A 22,129-nucleotide genomic window follows, 5' to 3' on the forward strand; every position below is an offset into this window, starting at 1 on the left:
AATTAGGTTTGCTTTAAATACACATGGTGATAGTCGGGAGCGTTAGTTACCTTTCAAATCGGATGTGGTGAGTTGGTCTTCGTCAGGAATGACTTTAAGGAGACAAAGACGCAAATATCAACACGTCACTGAGTTTGAACGAGGTCGCGTAATAGGGCTGTAAGAAGCTTGATACTACAGAAAAACTTGGCAGGAATGTAGTCACTATACATTATTGCCGGCAGCGATGGTCACGAGAACGTATGGTCGCAAGAAGACTGAGCTCCGGATTGCCATGTTACATTACTGAGAGGAGGGACCATCGTATTCGGCACTTGTCTCTGGGGCATCTTACAGCATCTACAGCAGCAATTTGGGGATCAGTTGACACTATAGTGTCACAACCATCTGTTACAGATCTTCACTTCAAGGGCAGTTCCGAGACATACTTCCTGTAGCCCGCATTCCACAGACCCAAAACGACTACCATTAGCGACTTCAGTGGCGTCAAGCGAGAGTTCGTTGGAGGGCAGGTTGGAGGTCTGTTGTACTTGGTGATGTAACCTGGTTCTGCCTCGATGTCACTGATGGCCATGTGTTGGTTAGGAGAAGGCCAGGTGAACGCCTGCAACCAGTCTGTCACTGTCCTAGACATGTTGGACCTACACCTGGAGTTAAGGTTTGGGGCACTCGCGTTGTTATTCCATACGCTGACTGCAAATTTGTCCGTCAATCTACCATCCATGAACAGAATTCCAACTGTATAATACTTGCTCACATAACGCTGTTGTAACCCAACATGCTCTACAGAATGTCGACATGTTGCCTCTGCCAGCTCGATCACTATCTCCAATCGAGCACATGTGGAACATCATCGGACGACAACGTCAGCGTCATCCACAACCAGTATTTAACGTCCCTGTACTGACCGACCAGGTGCGCAGGCATGCGGCTCCATCCCAAACTGACATCCAGCACCTGTAAAACACAATCCATGCACGTTTGCATTCAACATTCTGGCGGCTACACCTGTTATTAATGTACCACTACTTCCCATTTTCAATGGCTTATCCGTTAGTGGAAACCACTGAAATTATAAGAAAGAACTTACTTAAATATAAAAACGTTGATAGGTTTATTCATGTGGAGCTCGAAGGGGCGGTCTGTAGTGATTACTTATAGGAAGCAGAACTTCTTAGCCGAGATCGCTATAAAAAACTTTATTGTAGATAACCGGTTTCAATAAAACTAAATTACCATCTTCATATCTGTAATAAAATTGTAAGAAGTCCTACAGACTGTTTTACAAAAGTGCAACATTAACCCACAGAGGAACCAACTGACAACATACCTTCATAAAGGTTATTACAAGTATTTTGAGCCAGGTACACACAAACTCTTTCCATTGAATTTCCATGTACACAAAACATGAAATGAGCAATTCGCTGGCACGTCAAGATTAAAAAACTATGTTCATCAGAATTTGTCAAAACACCATTCCGATAACGTAACACGTCATACCTACCAGCGCGCCGCAAGGCTAACTGTCAATAGAATATGCATTAAACGAACTGACCACAGCACAAGAGGTGTTGCTGCAGTACATCTAAACTATAAGTAAAAGTCAAATAAAAATGTAAAACAAACACATACATAAAAAATTCTGAAATGTTTATAAAATATTTTTGATGATTTATTCATGACACAATACTGCTAATAAACCCTATACCCGATATTTACGATACTTACGTTATACCATTACAAAACTGCAAATAGTTTCTTTGACAGTATCGCTAAGTAAGCGACAAACATAATTACGAAAGAGAAATAATCTTTTCTAAGACTTATTATAAGAACCAGAAGTTAGACTACATGCTAAAAAAATTTTTTGTAAATTGTTAAAATAAGAATACAGTAGTGTTCAACCCAATATGTGGGTCAACCAGTCCGAAAATTGTACCATTATAGCGTATCGTATCATATTTAGTGCACCAAGAAACTTATCACGCGATGTTATAGCCTATATAACGGCCATGAATGCTACGTATGATACCAACGGAAAACGTCTGTAGCCAAAGAATACTAAACATGAGAAACCAAAACGCGATCCTGACGCAGAAACCTACGAAAACACATACATTAATTTATATCGATATAAGCTATGGACAAATACAGTAATGTAGCAAACTATCTGTTTTCATACATAAACCTACAAAAAGGCTATCCAATATGGACAGAAGCTTGAATACGCCACAGACCAGGCGAAAGCCGAAAATAATTTCAAAAAAATGCTAAGTAACTTTCCTTAATAAATCGATCTTTACACCATCGTAACTCGAGCTCTACGTGCAGCAGCATACAGGTGGAAGCACTGAAGAATAACTACACTAGACACGTAGTGCCTGTGTGCAACAGGATAATACTGAAGGCTATAATTTTGCTAGATATCTACATTTGAAATACATCATCACTTAGTGACATGTATACTGCCACGTAGATCGCTGTCCACGTTCAAACAACTGTACAAAAAAAAATATTGAAGCAGTACTAGCAAAATTTGAGACATCCAACTGACCAAATAATAGCGTATGTTTATCTTATACCCACACAATGATATTAAGTAGGATATTAAGAGATACTGAATGATCTTTCGTTCATATAGCAGTGCAGCTCAAGGTCTACGTTCCCCAACGTAAAGCTGGTATTATTGCTTTTACTTTTTTACTTTACACGTGGCTAAGGCCTTATCGACCATACACCTGCTCTACGAGCCTCTTCCAATTATTTCTATCCAGGGAAATTGTTGTCCAATCAGAGTTGATGCCCATCCTAGCTGCATCTTCCCGGATATTCTCCATCCACCTAATTCGAGGTCTTCCTCTTCTTCTCTTTCCTTCTAATTTCTTAGTGGATGCTATTTTGGGTAGTCTGTTCTCCGGCATCCTTGCTACATGACCAGCCCAGTTCAGTCTTCTCTTCTTTAACATTTCCACAATGGTACTATGTTTGTACAGCTCCCGTAGTTCTTCATTTTTCCTTATCCTCCACTCCATGACATTTTCATCGAAGATTGGTCCAAATATTTTTCTTAGTATTTTTCTTTCAAATATCAACAGTTTTTCTTCATCTTTTTTCCTGAATGTAATAGCTTCACATCCATATAATGCTACTGGTACAATAGTTGACTGATAAAAACGGATTTTGAATTCAGTACTAAGTGATCTCATCTTTAAAATTTTGATACAGCTGTAAAAAGTTCTATTAGCTGCTGCTAGACGGGCGTCTATTTCTATTTCTGCTCTATTGTCTCTGCTAAAAAGACTCCCTAAGTTCTTGAAGTGGTCAACTGCCTTGAAAGTGAGACCATTTACGGTCAGTGGTGTATTCTTTTGGAGTTTTTTACTTATGACTAGATATTCTGTCTTTTCTTCATTCACATGAAGTCCAGCTTTCTCAGCTATTTTGTAATAATTTTGCATCATCCTGATTAATTCAGCTTTTGAAGTGCTTATTAAGGCTACATCATTTGCATAAGCAAGTCTAGTAATGTTCTGTCCCTGCAGTTGGATCCCTTGTGGATTAGTTTTGGTGAATTCTCTATCAATCTTCTCTAAGATAATATTAAATAGAATAGGTGAGATGGCATCCCCTTGTCTCAGTCCAGTGTACACCTCAAAATTTTCAGTTTCTCCTGCAGGTGTCTTAACTTTGCATATGGTTTCTTCCAAACACATTTTAACTAATTTGATTAATTTTAATGGTATTTCTAATTCTTTCATGGTGTTTAAGAGTGTCTGTCGGTGTATGCTATCATAGGCCTTCTTGAAGTCTATAAATAGAATATGGATATCTACATTAAATTCCCATGCCTTCTCATTTATTTGTCTCAATGTGAATAAGTGATCCAAAGTGGATCTGTTAGTGCGGAAACCACATTGGTAGTCCCCAATCAGTTCTTCGGTTATGGGAATCAGTCTGTGTAGTATACACATCGACAAAATTTTATACGTGACATCGAGTAGGGCAATTCCTCTGTAGTTATCACAGACAAGGGGATCATTCTTCTTAAAGATGGGGCATATAATTGCAGTTTTCCAATCGGCCGGTATGTTTTCTGTCTCCCAAATTGTTTCAATTAAGGAATGTAGTTCTGTTTCCAATTGTAGTCCTCCATTTTTTAAAAGCTCAGCATATACTTGGTCTTCCCCACAGGCCTTGTTGTTCTTTAATTTCTTTATTGTTTGTCTTATTTCATTTACTGATGGTGTGTTGACTTGTATATCAATTGTATCTGGTTCTTCAAATGTAAAGTAATATTGTGGATCATTGCAGTTGAGCAGCTGTGTAAAGTATGTCTTCCATGTTTCTTGTATGTCATTCTTGTTTGTAAGTATTTTCCCATTATGGTCCTTTATAAACTGTTCCCTTTTAGTGAATTTTCCCAAGGACTTTTTTATATTCTGGTACATCTGCCTTGCTCTGTGATGCTTGAAATCATCCTCCGCTTCTCTTACCATGTTGTTGTAGTGTTTTCTCTTCTCTTGTCTTAGAGTTCGTTGTGTTTCCTTGCGGATTTTATAGTATCTCTCCTTTAGTGTAATATTGTCCATGTCTTGTAACCATGCCTTCCTCGCATTTTGCCTCTCCAGTACTCTTTCTTGGCACTTTATATTAAACCAGATTTTGTTAGTTCGTTTTCTTTTACCTATAGTTTTGGAAGCTACATCTTGAATACTGTTTCTGAGGTGTCTCCATCTACTTTCCACGTCTTGCTGGTCACTATGTGTCAGTCTAGATTCCGATAGGTTAATTTCCATTTCTTTCCTAAAGTTTTCTTTTATTTTTTCTTCTGCCAGATTTTCTACATCGTACCTTTTAATTTCAACCCTATTTGTACTTTGTTTCTTTTTTAGCTTTATTTTCATTTGAGCTATGATTAACATATGATCTGTCTCACAATCTGCTCCCCTAAAAGTTCTAACGTCTTTAATACTGTTTTGAAATCGTCTTTGGATGGCGACATGGTCAATCTGGTTCACTACTTTTCCATCTGGTGATATCCATGTCCCTAAATGAATGCGTTTGTGTTGGAATTTTGTGCTGCTTAATGTGAGACCATTTGCCATTGCAAAGTTTATGAGTCGCACACCATTCTCTGAACTTTCATCATGTAAGCTGTAATTCTCAATGGTTGGTTTGTAGATTTCTTCTTTTCCTACTTTGGCATTAAAGTCTCCTAACACTATTGTTACATTATGTCTACTTATTGAATTATATGTCTGTTCCAGTTGACTATAAAATTCTTCTTTCACGTCATCTTCCTTATCTTCTGTGGGTGCATGAACATTTATAAATGTAATATCAAACCACTGAGCCTGAATTGTAATGTGTGATATTCGGTTATTAATTGATTTGAATTCCTTTATTGTGTCAATTGCTGTTTTATGAATGTAAAAGCCCGTTCCAAATTCATGGCGCTGACCGCAGTCTCCATACATTATTGTCCCGTCTCCTATATTCATTGATCCCGTTCCCTGCCATCTTATTTCTTGGAGCGCTACCAGTTGTACCTTGTATTTTCCTAGTTCGTTTATTAGTATTTGTGCGCTTCCTGGGCGGTATAGACTTCTGACATTCCACGAACCAAAAGAGAAATCCTTGTAACTTTGCCAATTTCTGTTCCAGTAAATTCTGTCCTGTTTCCGAGGCATACCTTGAGTGTCCTGACCGGCCATTGTTTTACATGAGTGGGTTGGTAGCCCTCTGCACAACCCCCAACCTGGAGGACCAGGATTCTTGATTTTGGGGTACTCTACCCCTAGGGATTTGCCTTCATCATGGCTTAACGAGTCTTCCCTACCCGTGCTAGTTTTGGTCCACCCCGGGTATTTTATTTCCCCGGTACCCCCCATATCTGGAGAGCATTCCCCAATCCGCCACCCGGGGAGGCGCCCGATGGGGGACTAGCAACCCCACACGGGATTATTGCAGAACAGATAAATTGAATCTGAGACACAATGACAACCTAGTACCTGTATGCATTAGTCCTGTATCTAAATAGTATCAAGTAGACCATCATACACCATAGCTCGAAGTCTACGTTAAATCATTTTCCAGTAATTCCTGAAGAATTAGAGGTGAGGATCTGAAACATTTCCAGTTCATAGCAACCGAATACCACCCTCCATCTGAAAAGTGGATGTCCAAAGCTTCGCTTGATATCTACATTTGAAATATATTAACACTTATACGGCACGTGCGCCACTATGCAGCCTGAGGTCTGCGTTCAAAACACACTAGACACCTAGCACCCATATGCAATAGAACAAAATCGTCTTTTATCTGTAGAGAAGACGGCAAAGCTTGGCTAGGTATCTACTTACAAAATATATCGTACATCATTATTGCTGTACAACGAAACCTGGAGGAGTAATGACGAAATAAGAGATACCCGACTGCATAAAAACAATGTGCATTAGGAAATTACCCTCTTCTGTCCACAAAATGAGCTCTAACAGGGAATTCAGAGGTATTCAGTAATCTGTGATTACACAGTAATGCAGCTCGGGATTGACATTCAAAAATGTTAAGTGGAAATATTAAACAACAGACGCATTACCCCTATGAAACATATGACAACCTAGCTTCTGTGTACAGCCGGGTATTACTGCCTACTGACTAAACGATATAAAGAAGACGGTTATATAAACAAGAGCGTAGCGCGAGCTCTACATTATTATATTTCCAGACTACCTTAAACAATAATATCACGGACGAAATGCAGGAGAAGAGAATACGAACATCATACAAATTAATCACAACTGACATCTACACATGTCTGAAGAACTCTGTCGCATACGTAAATCCCTAACACATATAAACAGCTGCTTAACTGTCAGATAAATACTGTAAATCAAACACTACACTATCCGCCCATTCTCTATCTATGCGATTCACACCCACAATCCCCTTCACTCCACTCCTATATAATTAAACAAATACGCATGAACATAAAAGAACCCATGTGTGAGTGGGACTCACGTGCCGAGGGTTCCGTTAATACTTAATTATGTTCAAATGGTTCAAATGGCTCTGAGCACTATGGGACTTAACATCTGTGGTCATCAGTCCCCTAGAACTTAGAACTACTTAAACCTAACTAACCTAAGGACATCACACACATCCATGCCTGAGGCAGGATTCGAGGCTGCGACCGTAGCAGTCGTGCGGTTCCGTACTGAGCGCCTAGAACCGCTAGACCACCGCAGCCGGCATTTAATTATGTATGTGGACAGTATATCCATCCAGGGAATCTAGAATTTCGACGATTTTTGCCTGTTATCAATATCTATACTGGAGAGTTATCAAAATGTGTGACATAAATGGCCATATCTTTTGACTGCATTGATGTAGAAGCTTAAATGTTTTACTCCGCCAAGGGACCGTAAACTTTACTACATTACATAAATTTGATCTTCATGATAATCTTATTAGGCGCAGACTGAAACTTGACTATAGACTGGTACAGACAAATGCAGACTGGTACAGACTAATGCAGACTCGTGCAGACTGCCTAATTGGAGGTCTGTACACCTCACATGTTCATGTATCACTGCCCGAGTGTGATCCGCGAGGAGAAAAGATTCTACGTTAGCAGCAATGTCACTGGCTGCGTTACATATTAATACACGGATCGGCGGAAGCAGGATTTGGTCCGTCTCTAAGGCAGTGCCATCTCGTAGTGCAGAGCCGGACGAGCGCTGCGCCTGCGCTGTTGTGCTTAGCGGGGCACGCTCTAGTGGGAAAGTTGTGAATGTGCTGACTACGTGGAACTATGTACACAACACATTCATATTTCTTTACGTACTACACAAATATGTAATAAAAAATTTGGGTTCCTACTTTAAAAAAAAAACGCAGTTGATATCCGTTTGACCTATGGCAGCGCCATCTACCAGGCCAACCATAGCACCATCTGGTTTCCCCCTTCAAGTTAGAGAAGTTTCGTTCTTTGTAGTTTTTTCGTTTGACGCTTATTTTGTGAGATATTTGGCCCGGTCACGATCAATGGACCACCGTGTATAGGCATGCGAATAATTACCAAGGCTGATTTGAAAACTTCAAATAATGTCAAACGAGTGATTATTGTTTCCCAAATAATGCATCTCATATAACCCTTGCGAATCTGCTACTCATGGCATCGTATGTTACACGGTATTGTTTATCGAGTGAACTGCGCTTCAGTCAGTAGCATTTACACCCGTTAACCTACAACTATCGATTTATACAGCAGCAGAGTTTTACAGCTAAATGTACTAGATGAATGGCAGAAGAGACATATCTCGACATATCCCTGTATTTCAAAATCGTTTTTATTCAGTTTTGCCCATTCGAGCCCGTAAATGCCGAAATTTTCGCAAACGTTAGTGCATTTGTGACGCTGTGCAAAACGAACTGCACAACTGGTCACACAGTTCTACAGTAAGCAGAAGGGAACAGCTTTCCGCAGTGACCACAGAGCAGCTGGCGGTACGAGTCGCTCCAGCGAGCAGTCGCTGTCGTGGTCCGTTTCCGCTCATAAAGGCTGCTGCGATACAAGGCCATACCCGCGCCAGCCGACACAGTTGCGCATTCCAGTGAGGTCAGAAGAACCTGATACACGATGTATCAGATGTGACTAGCGTTGCTTACTGTACTTTTGATCATCAAGCTGAAATTCACACTATTAGAAGGAATAAAATAAAACTGTATTAGTACGTACCGTAACTGAATTCTCTACTGACTCCAATCTCAACAATCCCTACACAGTCTCCTACATAAATACAGCGTTATCGCTATTAGTTACTCTCAAAACTAACAATATTAGGAAGCCGGACAATAACACATTGCTTAAGAAGAAGAATTTAATTTTGAGGAGAAAGCACCTTAGTAAAGAACTCTGTATCATGTAAAGTAAGAGCGCAGTATTACCAAGTTTTTAGTAATCGCACCTGGATAATCTTCGTGAATAGCGCTACGCAACAAGAATTAAGACCGAATCTCTAGTAAAGCTACACAGAGAGAATTATGTCTATTTTCTGCTACCAGTCACTTTTCTTTTGTTTTATGTTTAACTGAATATGTTGCAATGCTTTCAAGTATGTTTTCCTCGTCATTAGGCGTTTACGCATACAGAAAATAGTTACTTGAAGATAAAATATCTTAACCTAAATTAACATGGAACTGTTTTGTTCAGTGTTCGCTGCTGGAATTGCTATTGGACTGTTTGGTGAAAAGAAGGGGGTGGGGGGGGGGGGGGGAGAGAGGACGTACAACAGGTAACAAGAAATCGATGTCCAGTGTAGCGTTCCGTTCTGCTGGTGTGGAGCCGTTTATCTTCGTATGCTATGGCTGACACTTCAGCCTCTGTGGGATGCAGATAGTTTTGCATCCGTTGCTATGATAAGGTAACTGTGTGATGCACTCTTTATATGTCAGATGTTCACTTACAATTTTAGCGTCCCAAAGTGAACAACTGACGTGTAAAGAGCGTATCACACGATAATCGCCGGCCGGAGTGGCCGTGCGCTTCTAGGCGCTGCAGTCTGGAGCCGAGCGACCGCTACGGTCGCAGGTTCGAATCCTGCGTCGGGCATGGATGTGTTTGATGTCCTTAGGTTAGTTGGGTTTAATTAATTCTAAGTTCTAGGCGACTGATGACCTCAGAAGTTAAGTCGCATTGTGCTCAGAGCCATTTGAACCATTTGAACATGATAATCGCACCTTAGCAACTGATACAAAACTATCTGCATCCCACATAAGCTGTGGCGTCAGTCACAACAGACAACAGCTCCATGCCAGCAGAAGACACCAAAGGATACCGGTTTCTGGCAACTCCCCCACTCTCTCCCCTTTTCCCCAGATGCCCCAATAGCCATTCCAGCAGCGAACAGAGAACAGAACAGTCCTACGTTGATTTAGAGTTAGACATTTTATCTCTAAGTAACAATTTTCTGTCTGCATAACCACCTAATCATCAGCAAAACTTCTTTGAAACGCGTTGCAGCATGTTAAATTAAACGTAAACCAGATAAAAGTGACTGGTAGCTGAAAATACAAATAATTTTTCCACGCTGTAACGGTCCCTAAACTTAGCCGGCATGGTCAGAATTAATACAGAGATAGCTCTAAATGTAAAGTTCCTGTAACTTGTACCGCCGAAATAAAACATTTGTACTTTATGAAGTATATACAGTAGAAATAAACACCCTTTCTCAGAGTAATGGTACAAAAGGCCCACCATAGCTGCTGAAAGACAGTCGTGAGCCTTCAATCCAGACTCCGTGGAAGAGGGCTGTTTTCGTACAAGATGACCAAGCTTTTCAATAGGAAAGAAACACAATTTATAGCTCCAAATAATACATATTAATCATGATGATGGGCTTTCGTGAAAATTCTATTTGTAACACAGATCTACAGCTACTTCTACATGATTACTCTGCAATTCGCAATTAAGTGTCTAGCAGAAGATTCCACCTTCAAGCTGTTTCCCTACCATTCCACTCTTTAACAGCGTGCAGGAAAATTGAATATTTAAATCTTTCCGTGCAAGCTCTGATTTCTCTTATTATGATTATCATTCCTTCTTATGTTGGTGGGTGCCAACAAAATATTTTCACATCCTGAGGAGAAAGTTGATGAATGACGTATCATGACAAGATCCTGCTGCAACGAAAACCTCTTTTGTTGTGATAATTCCCGCACATATTACATCCGTGACACCCTCTCCCCTACTTTGCGCCAATACAAAACGAACTGCTCTTCTTTCGACTTCTTATGACACCCTCCGTCAGTCCTAACGGAGGTGGATCCCACACTGCACAGCAGTACTCCAGAAGAGGGAGGACAAGCGTAGTGCTGGCAGCCTGTTTAGTAGGCTTGCTGCATTTCCTTACTGCCAATCTCTTTGGTTTGCTTTCCCCACTACATTATCCATGTCATCGTTCCAATTTACGTTATTTATCATTGTAATCCCTAAGCATTTAGTTAAACTAACAGCCTTTAGATTTGTGTGACTTATCGCGCAACCGAAATTTAGTGGACATTTTAGTACTCATGTGGATGTCTTCATTGAAGGTAGACGTCGCAGAAGACGAAGAAAAGGAAGAAAACTTATTCGTGATGACCAACCTATTGAAATGAGTAATCCAGATGATTTTCTCACATATACTGAGAACAAAACATGCACTTTTACGGACAATATCACACCAGAACTGTTGCACACTTTAAGACAGACAACTTTAATTCTTAATGAATACTGAAAACAGAAATGTTGAAAACATACACTGAAGAGACAAATAAACTGGTACACCTGCCTAATATCGTGTAGAGCTTCCGCGGTCACGCGGAAGTGCCTCTACAACACGTGGCATGGACTCGACTAATGTCTGAAGTACCGCTGGAGGGAATTGACACCATGAATCCTGCAGGGCTGTCCATAAATTCCTAAAAGTACGAAGGGGTGGAGATCTCCTTTGAACAGCACTTTGCAAGGCATCCCAGATATGCTCAATAATGTTCCTGTCTGGGGAGTCCGATGGTCAGCGGAAGTGTTTAAACACAGAAGAGTGTTCCTACAGCCACTCTGCAGCAATTCAGGACATGCGGAGTGTCGTATTGTCTTGCTGGAATTGCCGAAGTCCGTCGGAATGGACAATGAACATGAATGGATGCAGGTGATTAGACAGGATGCTTACGTACGTGTCACCTGTCAGAGTCTATCTAGACGTATCAGGGGTCGCATATCATTTCAACAGCGCACCCCCCACACCATTACAGAGCTTCCACCAGCTTGAACAGTCCCCTGCTGACATGCAGGGTTTATGCATTCATGAGGCTGTCTCCACACCCGTACACGTCCATCCGCTTGATACAATTTGAAGCGAGACTCGTCTGACCAGCAACGCGTTTCTAGTCATCAGTAGTCCAATATCGTCGTTGACGGGCCCGGGCGAAGTGTAAAGCTTTGTGTCGTACAGTCATCTTGGGCACACGAGTAGGCCTTCGGCTCAGAAAGCTCATATAAAAAATGTTTCGTTGAATGGTTCTGACGCTGACACTTGTTGATGGCTCACCATTGAAATCTGCAGCAATTTGCGAAAGGGTTGTACTTCTGTCACGTTAAACGATTCTCTTCAATCTTCGTTGGTCCCTTTCTTGCAGGATCTTTTTCCGGCCGCAGCAATGTCGGAGAATTGATGTTTTACCGTATTCCTGATATTCACGGTACACTCGTGAAATAGTCGTACGGGAAAATCCCTTCAGCGCTATCTCGGAGATGCTGTGTCCCATTGCTCGTGCGCCGACTGTGACACCACGTTCAAACTCACTTAAATCTTGCTACCCTGCCACTGTAGCGGCAATAGCCGATCTAACAATTGCGTCAGATACTTGTTGTCTTATTGAAGCGTTGCCGACCGCAGCGACGATTCTTCCTGTTTATATATATCTGTATTTGAATACTCATGGCTATAGCAGTTTCCTTGCGCTTCAGTGTATTTGGATGCACAATGATAACTACATTTCGCGAAGAGAGCGGAACAGCTTGTTCCAGTGCTGGTGGAATCAATTTGCTGAAATCACAATATTTACTTACAAATATTAACTGTTGCCAATGCATGATCTCCAGGCGAAGGAAGAGTGCGTTCCGTAACTCTATCTTTGATAAGGCGTTTCTTCTACCCGTACATCTGGAATAGAGCGATCTTGGAACAATGTGGTACACTTAATAACCCTCCTAGTATAAATTAAAGTAATTAATTTGAGATTTAATCAAAACAAGAAAACAAAGATTTCGCGAAAAGCAATGGGGCTTTTACGTAAGGATGTACAATATAGCTCTTAATTTTTTGTATCAGAAATTTGACTATATATATTTATATATATTAATATATAGTGTATATTAGTGGCAGTTGATTTAACGATATTGTTTTGTTAGCGAGTAACCTAGTTTCAGCATATGAAACTGCACATGGCCTCTAATTAATGGTACTGTGTCAGGATTTCTCGTGTAATCAGATGAATGTGACTAATATTTCAGGTTAAAAGTAGACCAGCAGTAATCGATGTCAAAAAATTTTCTGTAGCAAAATGTATATTGTAAAATATTAGGACAAGCTTCACACTAAGATCATTATAGGCATAACATACTCTTAAACTTAGAACCTACAGAATGAAGTCAAACAATACCACTTGCAAGCGTACGATTTGCAGAAATTTGATGAAAATAAAACAAGTACAAAAATTTATGAAACTCTACGACTACAGTTACATCGACATGTTGTTGTTGTTGTTGTGGTCTTCAGTCTTGAGACTGGTTTGATGCAGCTCTCCATGCTACTCTGTCCTGTGCAAGCTTCTTCATCTCCCAGTACTTACTGCAACCTACATCCTTCTGAATCTGCTTAGTGTATTCATCTCTTGGTCTCCCTCTACGATTTTTACCCTCTACGCTGCCCTCCAATACTAAATTGGTGATCCCTTGATGCCTCAGAACATGTCCTACCAACCGATCCCTTCTTCTGGTCAAGTTCTGCCACAAACTTCTCTTCTCCCCAATCCTATTCAATACTTCCTCATTAGTTATGTGACCTACCCATCTAATCTTCAGCATTCTTGTGTAGCACCACATTTCAAAAGCTTCTATTCTCTTCTTGTCCAAACTATTTATCGTCCATGTTTCACTTCCATACATGGCTACACTCCATACAAATACTTTCAGAAATGACTTCCTGACACTTAAATCTATACTCGATGTAAACAAATTTCTCTTCTTCAGAAACGCTTTCCTTGCCATTGTCAGTCTACAATTTATATCCTCTCTACTTCGATCATCATCATTTATTTTGCTCCCCAAATAGCAAAACTCCTTTACTACTTTAAGTGTCTCACTTCCTAATCTAATTCCCTCAGCATCACCCGATTTAATTCGACTACATTCCATTATCCTCGTTTTGCTTTTGTTGATGTTCATCTTATATCCTCCTTTCAAGACATCGTCCATTCCGTTCAACTGCTCTTCCAGGTCCTTTGCTGTCTCTGACAGAATTACTATGTCATCGGCGAACCTCAAAGTTTTTATTTCTTCTCCATGGATTTTAATACCTACTCCGAATTTTTCTTTTGTTTCCTTTACTGCTTGCTCAATATACAGATTGAATAACATCGGGGAGAGGCTACAACGCTGTCTCACTCCCTTCCCAACCACTGCTTCCCTTTCATGTCCCTCGACTCTTATAACTGCCATCTGGTTTTTGTACAAATTGTAAATAGCCTTTCGCTCCCTGTATTTTACCCCTGACACTTTTAGAATTTGAAAGAGAGTATTCCAGTCAACATTGTCAAAAGCTTTCTCTAAGTATACAAATGCTAGAAACGTAGGTTTCCCTTTCCTTAATCTTTCTTCTAAGATAAGTCGTAAGGTCAGTATTGCCTCACGTGTTCCAGTATTTCTACGGAATCCAAACCGATCTTCCCCGAGGTCGACTTCTACCAGTTTTTCCATTCGTCTGTAAAGAATTCGTGTTAGTATTTTGCAGCTCTGGCTTATTAAACTGATTGTTCGGTAATTTTCACATCTGTCAACACCTGCTTTCTTTGGGATTGGAATTATTATATTCTTCTTGAAGTCTGAGGGTATTTCGCCTGTTTCATACATCTTGCTCACCAGATGGTAGAGTTTTGTCAGGACTGGCTCTCCTAAGGCCGTCAGTAGTTCCAATGGAATGTTGTCTACTCCGGGGGCCTTGTTTCGACTCAGGTCTTTCAGTGCTCTGTCAAACTCTTCACGCAGTAACGTATCTCCCATTTCATCTTCATCTACATCCTCTTCCATTTCCATAATATTGTCCTCAAGTACATCGCCCTTGTATAGACCCTCTATATACTCCTTCCACCTTTCTGCTTTCCCTTCTTTGCTTAGAACTGGGTTTCCATCTGAGCTCTTGATGTTCATGCAAGTGGTTCTCTTATCTCCAAAGGTCTCGACATACATTTACGAAATTCAACCTTCGTTCCTTGGAAAAAGAAGAGAGCAGTACATACTAGCATACAATTTAACATTCGTAAGAAGACTTAAGAATACTTAACTGATATAAAGTGAAGTTGATCAGAAGAAAATTTCAGTCCAGGTAAAAAATTTCCAATACGAAGATTCACATCTTATTAGGTCTATGCAAACTTATTAGAATTCACTTCTGGCCTTCATCGCATAGCTTAAGACATTAAGCCCTGGAATATGATCTACGGGATGTCCCATCCCTAATCTACCACCCCATTCCCGCTTTTTTTAATAGTGATTCTGTCAATCATTCTCGAACAAAATGAGTTTTAAGCAAGCCAAATAAAACAAATGGAATTATGAATGCCTCAGTGTCTGGAATCCGGTGGAACTAGAAAAAATAAAGAGAAGTTCGGGAATTCATATACCATGATGGTACTAAGTTGAATTGAATGTAGCTATTGGAAACAAATATATATTTTTTTCTCTGGAAAGGCTTTTTATACATTACATAGGTTCAATAACATCTCAAAAAGCAGCCTCCGAAGTACCGAGATGAAAAACACTTAAGAAAAGAAACAAAACATTCGTAGGATAGCTGACATTCGTAATTTGTTTTTAGATACTCGAATGAGTCTGCTTCGGATTCAAAGCAGCATGTATTAAAACACCTTCCTCGTTGTTCTAACAACAGCAGCGCGGCTTCTTGGTGTTCGTCTTGTAAACCTAAATGTCATTGCAGCTGGGATCAACTTGCATGATTTCCAAATTCGTTCATTCATTTTATCTCTTGTTACGATGCACTGTGGTTTGATATTTCAAACAAACGACTCATATATATAAGGCGAATGATGTGACTAATAAAGAATTTTTTTTTATTTTATCTAGATACCATATAAATCATGCCTTGGTGTCTAAGTGGTAAAGTAGCAGACTGTGAATCCAACATCTAGGTTTCAATTAATAGTCAGTCCTATACTTTATATCCGACACTTTTCTCTTCTTTTACCTTTGGCAATGTTTATTGATGTGAAAAATGCCGAGTTACATCGTGGGTAGGAATGAACATTAAACTATAGATCCACCTATAACTGGGTCTTTTACGTCATTTCAAATGTCGGATGAAGATAACGGCATACAACCTATAATAGGACCACACCTCAAGAACTGTGGAACTGTGGCGTTCAAATCAATCTTTGGATTGATTACAGCTTCACTTTTACCATGGAAATATGTCACGCAGCCGTGGCGAAAATAGCCAAATGTATTCTTCTACGAAAATTTCTAAGCAAATAGATAGTTTATAATTTACAAGTCGTAATATATTACTGTTCAAACTAAAAAAAGAGATTATTGAAAATATGGATGTCGTGTTTTTTTTAAAAAAAAAAAAAACCTAATGTTAATTTCAGGCAATATCAGTGCACCATTCCACTCGTCCCTACACGTTTGCCAGGATGCATAATTTCTAGAATAACAGCCGGAGCGATTTGGCCTGGGATATCGGCACAATAATAGACATAGCACCGATCCTAGATGCAATTTTCCAGTAGAGTATCACATTGCGTCAGCTAAATTGTGGGCAGTCTGAAGCACACATTACGAGAAAAAATTTCAGGAAAACACACAAGATGGAGAAGACTGATCCATTTCACATAGCAAGCGAAATGGCACAATGGCTAAGATTCTACAGTAGCATTCGGAGCACAGCAGCTCATAATCTTAACTATCCAGATGCAGTTTCCCCGTGGAGTTCCTGAAAAGTTTAAGATCCTTTGCAAGCGACGTCACCGAATCCTTTTCCCATTGTTCCCCAGTCCATGTTTGTGTTTCGCCTTTAATAATCTCATATTTTGAGATTACTTTTTTTAGTGTTTTTTTTTTTTGAGGATCTATTTTAGTTACAGTATTTTCTCCGTTGTCGAAGGAACACTAAACCTTCACCCTTCATTTTTCATAAGATGAGGATGCTGTAACGTTGATAACTAAATAAACTGTAGCATAAGCAGTCTGGTTAAAATTTTAGTTGACTTGAACAGATAAAGATTTCAGTTTCACATCCATCGCAGTTACTTGCAGGAGTCGCTTCCAAGAGGTATTCCGGTTTTATTGTACCAAGAGGCGCCTGCAATATAAAAAACATGCTTTAACTTCATACGAGACAGTAACTCGTGTTTATGAACTTTGGCGTACAATCAGTGATTACATAAATATTTTAATCTGTAGAAGTATGCTCACAAAAATATGTTGAATTTTTTTATGTCTCTCATTTTCCCTATAACTGGTTTCATGCTATTTTGTCAAGCATTATAGCTATGAAGATCCAGTGACGTAATTTTAAGCCGCTGTTAGAGCTCTCGATATTGCAATTTCTATGTGTTGATGTTTTATATTTGTACAGTTTCGCTCGATACAGTGAAAAACAAAGTCAGTACCTAAAGACAGCTATAAAGCCGAAACCACTGTGAGACTAGTCCTTATTCTACTGCGTTGTTAACCGTGTCCATTCCAGGCAAATATAATATTCTGTGACAGTAGATTTAAATGGTTTGTTCGAAAAGTATAGTTTCCTAAAACATTCTGTACTCTTCTCGATCATGTCGTTTTTTGCAACTAAATTTTAACATCACTCGAATACTGGTTCTGGTTGTTTGTCTTTCGTAGGTAGGATACTGTAATTATTGTTGAAAGCTGTTCTAGTTGTATGTCACAAAGTAACACGTAATTCCGAACTTGATAAACACAAATTTACTCCACGTAACTAGGCTACGGTCATTGTTAAAACTCCGTCTTGTTGTTTGATTTGCTTTTGATTTTCTTATTTTCATTGCAGTATTTCGCCTATAATTAATCTTCGCTGATACACCACATTGCTTAGTACCACAATTGGAACTCTAATTCGATGGGCGATGGTGCTTGTCTGCCAAGTTGATTCCTCAGCCTTAATAAGTGCTTTAGCCGACAAATTTGGTTTATAAAAGAAAGAGTGCTAAGTATTTTGTCAAAGTGAATCACGTTCGACATGAAAATTGTAGTGCTATTTAGGTTTTTTCTAAAAATTTGTGTTGCCGTTTGGTAGTGAAAATAGAGTTATTAGTTATCTAAGGATTGTGAGAGATAATATGTCGTAAACAGGGCTACATGTGGCAAGAGCTCTGACATTATGAATTGAAGGTGGTGTTAACGACGAATTGGCATTCTACTCCTGTAATGCTTTCACTTTCCTTGTGCAGGCGTTTGGCGTGAACATCAACAAGTACCCGCAGATCAGGAAGTGGTACACGAGATCAAAGCAGGAGATGCTCGGCTTCGAAGAGCTGAACCAGGCCGGCGCCAATATGCTGGCCAGCATACTCAAGCAGAAGGCGCAAGAGAACGAGGGAAACAAGGAGCACACTTGAAGCACTTCCGTGTGACGTCACGTCACGTCACGTCACGTCTCTGTAGCTGCACGTCACCTTCCAGTCACAGGGCAACTCAGCAAAAGGCAGCCACTCTTAGCTCCTGTACGGACAAATACCTTTGTCTGTATATACTCAGATAAATATCCAAACCACTATCTTCACTCTCTTTCCTAAGATTGACGTCAATATACCACATCTGCTGAACGATTCTGGAATAGTTGATCAGGACGAAGATACAATAATAATTTTTTCAGAATGGCTAACATTTTCCTGAACTGCGTCTCCTGTCTGTCTTTATTAGTGTTAGTGTATGGCTGTGAAACACTGTAGTGTTTACTTTATTTGTTTACACGTAGAACATGTCATATTAACTATGAAAGTTGTGATGTGTGTAACACTTATAAATTGTTCCTGACGTTTCCGTTTGTTAAAATCGTAGCATGTAAATCCAACTACAACGTTTCTTATCATGGATGCGAAGCCAGATATAACGTGACGTTACTTTATTAAACTGTACACACATTTTCAAACTTCAAATTTTAATTGCTTATTTGTGTAACTGATTTGCAACTCTCTTCTTATGAGGTTGTCTATTGCTATAAAATGTTACTGAAATTATCTGTTGCATGCAGATTTTTAATCAGAGAAATTTTCGGAGTATTTATCTTGGAAGAATTACTCTGCCAAATATGCTTGTAACATACTCTCGGTCAGCGCTCCGCAACCAGTATGCCGCCAGAAGGCAAAAGGTCTGAAGTGAACATATACATACTATTGTAAGAAATATAGGAAAGTCGAATTTAAACATTGTGAATTTTTCTGTTTTTAAAGAAATTAAATGTAATTTATTTCCTTTAATTTCAAGTAGGGAAATGCTTGTTTATTCTTTAACTGTCTAATACCGATAACTTAATTCATTGACTCATTATTGTTCTTATATCTTTCTTATCTTAAGTTAATTGCATTCTCGTCTATGCAACTATACTATGCCGCCAGGATGCGAGTACTTTGTAACCCAGTATCTCTCGTGTAGGGATGCCTGTGCCTGCTTTTCCTGAAAATTCCGAGATTAGCAGAACTGTCCCTTCCCTATTATTTTATTGGCTTGTTTTGATATTTCTTCCAGCTTTTAGCAGCTTCTTAAATTTTACTACTCTTTTCGTTAGCCGGCAAAGGACTTAGACATTGTCAGACAGCAGTACAGTATTTCAGTTCAACAATGATAGTGATAAGTTCTGTGTACGAAATGGTCAGTCCTCGACTGAAGGTCGTGAAAGCATCGATCCCGAAAAAAAAGAAAGCATAACGGCTTTATAGTAATAATTATATATCTCGGCTTTGTGTGTGTGTGTGTGTGTGTGTGTGTGTGTGTGTGTGTGTGTGTGATGACAAATCATGCCAAGTCGCCAAGTGTGTTGTGTGTGTTGAAAAACTCAGTAATACTGCTAAGGTTGGAACAAAAAAGAAACGAGTGTAGCTCATGACTACGTCAGTAAGTGTTTCGCAAAAAGTACGGGAAGCTAGCAATAAAGTAGCGGAACTTATGGTACAGCCTAAAAACCATACATAATAACAGAAACATTGTTAATACCCACGTGCAAAGAAATGGTAAAAATAGTCTATGTTTCAGAAGCTGCAACTGAAATTTCAGAAATTTCTCTCTTTGCTTACACCGTCAGCTGCCGTGTTTCTGACATGCCCAGTGACATGGAAGGCATTTTGAAGGAAAAAAATAAAGAGCATTTCAGATCGACGCATCCATTGATATTGGTCGTCACGCAACTTTTTTCCTACAGAAAGTATGTTGATGGGGATGTAACTTCATATAATTTACTTTTCTTTTTTTTTTCTTTTTTCAAAGAACTACCCGAACGAGCAAACCGTGAAGAATTATTTCGTGGGACTAATGAATATTTGGTCCATAATGAATTAGCGTGAGTAGACTGCGTTAGAGATTTTACAGATGAAGTCGCTTCTATGCCACGCCAAATGAAAGGATTCGCGAGTCAAGCACGCGAAGTTATTACCTACCCTTACCACTTATTGCAGCAAATAATTCCACTCTGCTTTTCACGTATTAAAAAGCTTGTTACTAATTCCCCTACTCGGTAGTCACTCCTAGCTTATGCCTTCAGTATTCTGCCTAAAACTCAAGTATCTCACTATTTCAACAGCCCTCTCGTATCATTTGCCGTCTTCAATCTGACGTCCACCACTCCTGAAGTTCTAAAACGGCCCTCACAAGCTCATTTTTGTCACAGTAATATTATGTTCATACTCTTACATAGCGTGGCATTGAGAGGTCAAGAACGGCACAATAATAACGCTCAGTATACACTGAAGAGCCAAAAAAACTGGTAACCTGCCTTGTATTGTGTAGGACCCCCAGAGAGGACGCAGAGGTCCCGCAACACGACGTGGCAGACTTATGTCTGAAGTAGTGCTGGAGGGAATAGACACCATGAATCCTGCACGGCTGTCCACAAATCCTTATGCATACAAAGGGGTCGAGATCTCTTTTGAATAGCACGTTGCAAGGCATCCCAGATATGCTCAATAATGTTCATGTCTTGGGAGTTCGGTGGCAAGCGGAAGTGCCTAAATTCAGAAGAGTGTTTCTGCAGCCACTCCGTAGCAGTTCTGGACGTGTGGGGTGTCGCATTGTCCTGCTGGAATTGCCCAAGTCCGTCGGAATGCACAATGTACATGAATGGATGCAGATGATCAGAGAGGATGCTTACGTACGTGTCACCTGTCAGAGTCGTCTCTAGACGTATCAGGGGGCCCCATAATACTCAAAATGCACACTCTTCACACCATTACAGAGCCTCCACCATCTTGAACAGTCCCCTGTTGCGATGCAGGTTCAGTGCATTCATGAGGTTGTCTCCTTAACCGTACACGCCCATCCGCTTGATACAGTTTGAAACGAGACTCGTCCGACCAGGCAATATGTTTCCAGTCATCAACAGTCCAATGTCGGCGTTGACGGGCCCAGGCGAGGAGTAAAGCTTTGTGTCGTGCGGTCATCAAGGGTACACGAGTTGGCCTTCGGCTCCGAAAGCTCAGATCGATGACGTTTCGTTGAACAGTACGCACACTGACACTTGTTGATGGTCCAGCACTGAAATCTGTAGCAGTTTGCGGAAGGGTTGCACTTCTGTCACGTTGAACGATTCTCTTCATTCGTCGTTGGTCTCGTTCTTGCAGGATCTTTTTCCGGCGGCAGCGATGTCGGAGATTCGATGTTTTACGGGATTCATGACATTCACGGTACACTCATGAAATAGTCGTACGAGAAAATCCTCACTTCATCGCTACCTCGGAAATTCTGTGTCCCATCGCTCGTGCGCCGACTATAACACTATGTTCAAACTCAATTAAATCTTGATAACCTGCCATAGTAACAGCAGTAACAGATCTAACAACTACGTCAGACCCTCACTGTCTTGTATAGGCTTTGCCGACCGCAGCGCTTTATTCTGTCGATTTATATATCACTGTATTTGAATATGCATTTCTATATTTGTTTCTTTGTCACTTTAGTGTAGTACACGTCGGGTAAGCGTCACTTGGAACTCTGCTTTCATAGCGAACATGTCGCCACTCGACGTTGAGGAACTCTCAGGCATTGCGATTGAGCTGCTTGACTTGAAAAACAAAATCAGAAATCATGGAGAACCGGCGAAACAAGACTGAAAAGCTTCCA

At 40.1% G+C, this 22,129-nt stretch overlaps 1 protein-coding gene across 1 annotated transcript in view; it reads left to right on the top strand.

The window, feature by feature from the left end:
• The window catches only part of LOC124595419 (glutathione S-transferase D7-like), an 88,834-nt gene extending 69,796 nt beyond the window's left edge, over positions 1-19,038 (top strand). Inside the window, exon 6 of the mRNA XM_047134150.1 lies at positions 18,250-19,038. Coding sequence (XP_046990106.1) covers positions 18,250-18,417 — 168 coding nt within the window. The 3' untranslated portion in view covers positions 18,418-19,038. The remainder of the gene's footprint in view (positions 1-18,249) is intronic.
• The last annotated feature ends 3,091 nt before the right edge of the window (positions 19,039-22,129 follow it).

The sequence above is a fragment of the Schistocerca americana genome, chromosome 2, assembly GCF_021461395.2.
Source record: "Schistocerca americana isolate TAMUIC-IGC-003095 chromosome 2, iqSchAmer2.1, whole genome shotgun sequence".
Classification (NCBI taxonomy): domain Eukaryota; kingdom Metazoa; phylum Arthropoda; class Insecta; order Orthoptera; family Acrididae; genus Schistocerca; species Schistocerca americana.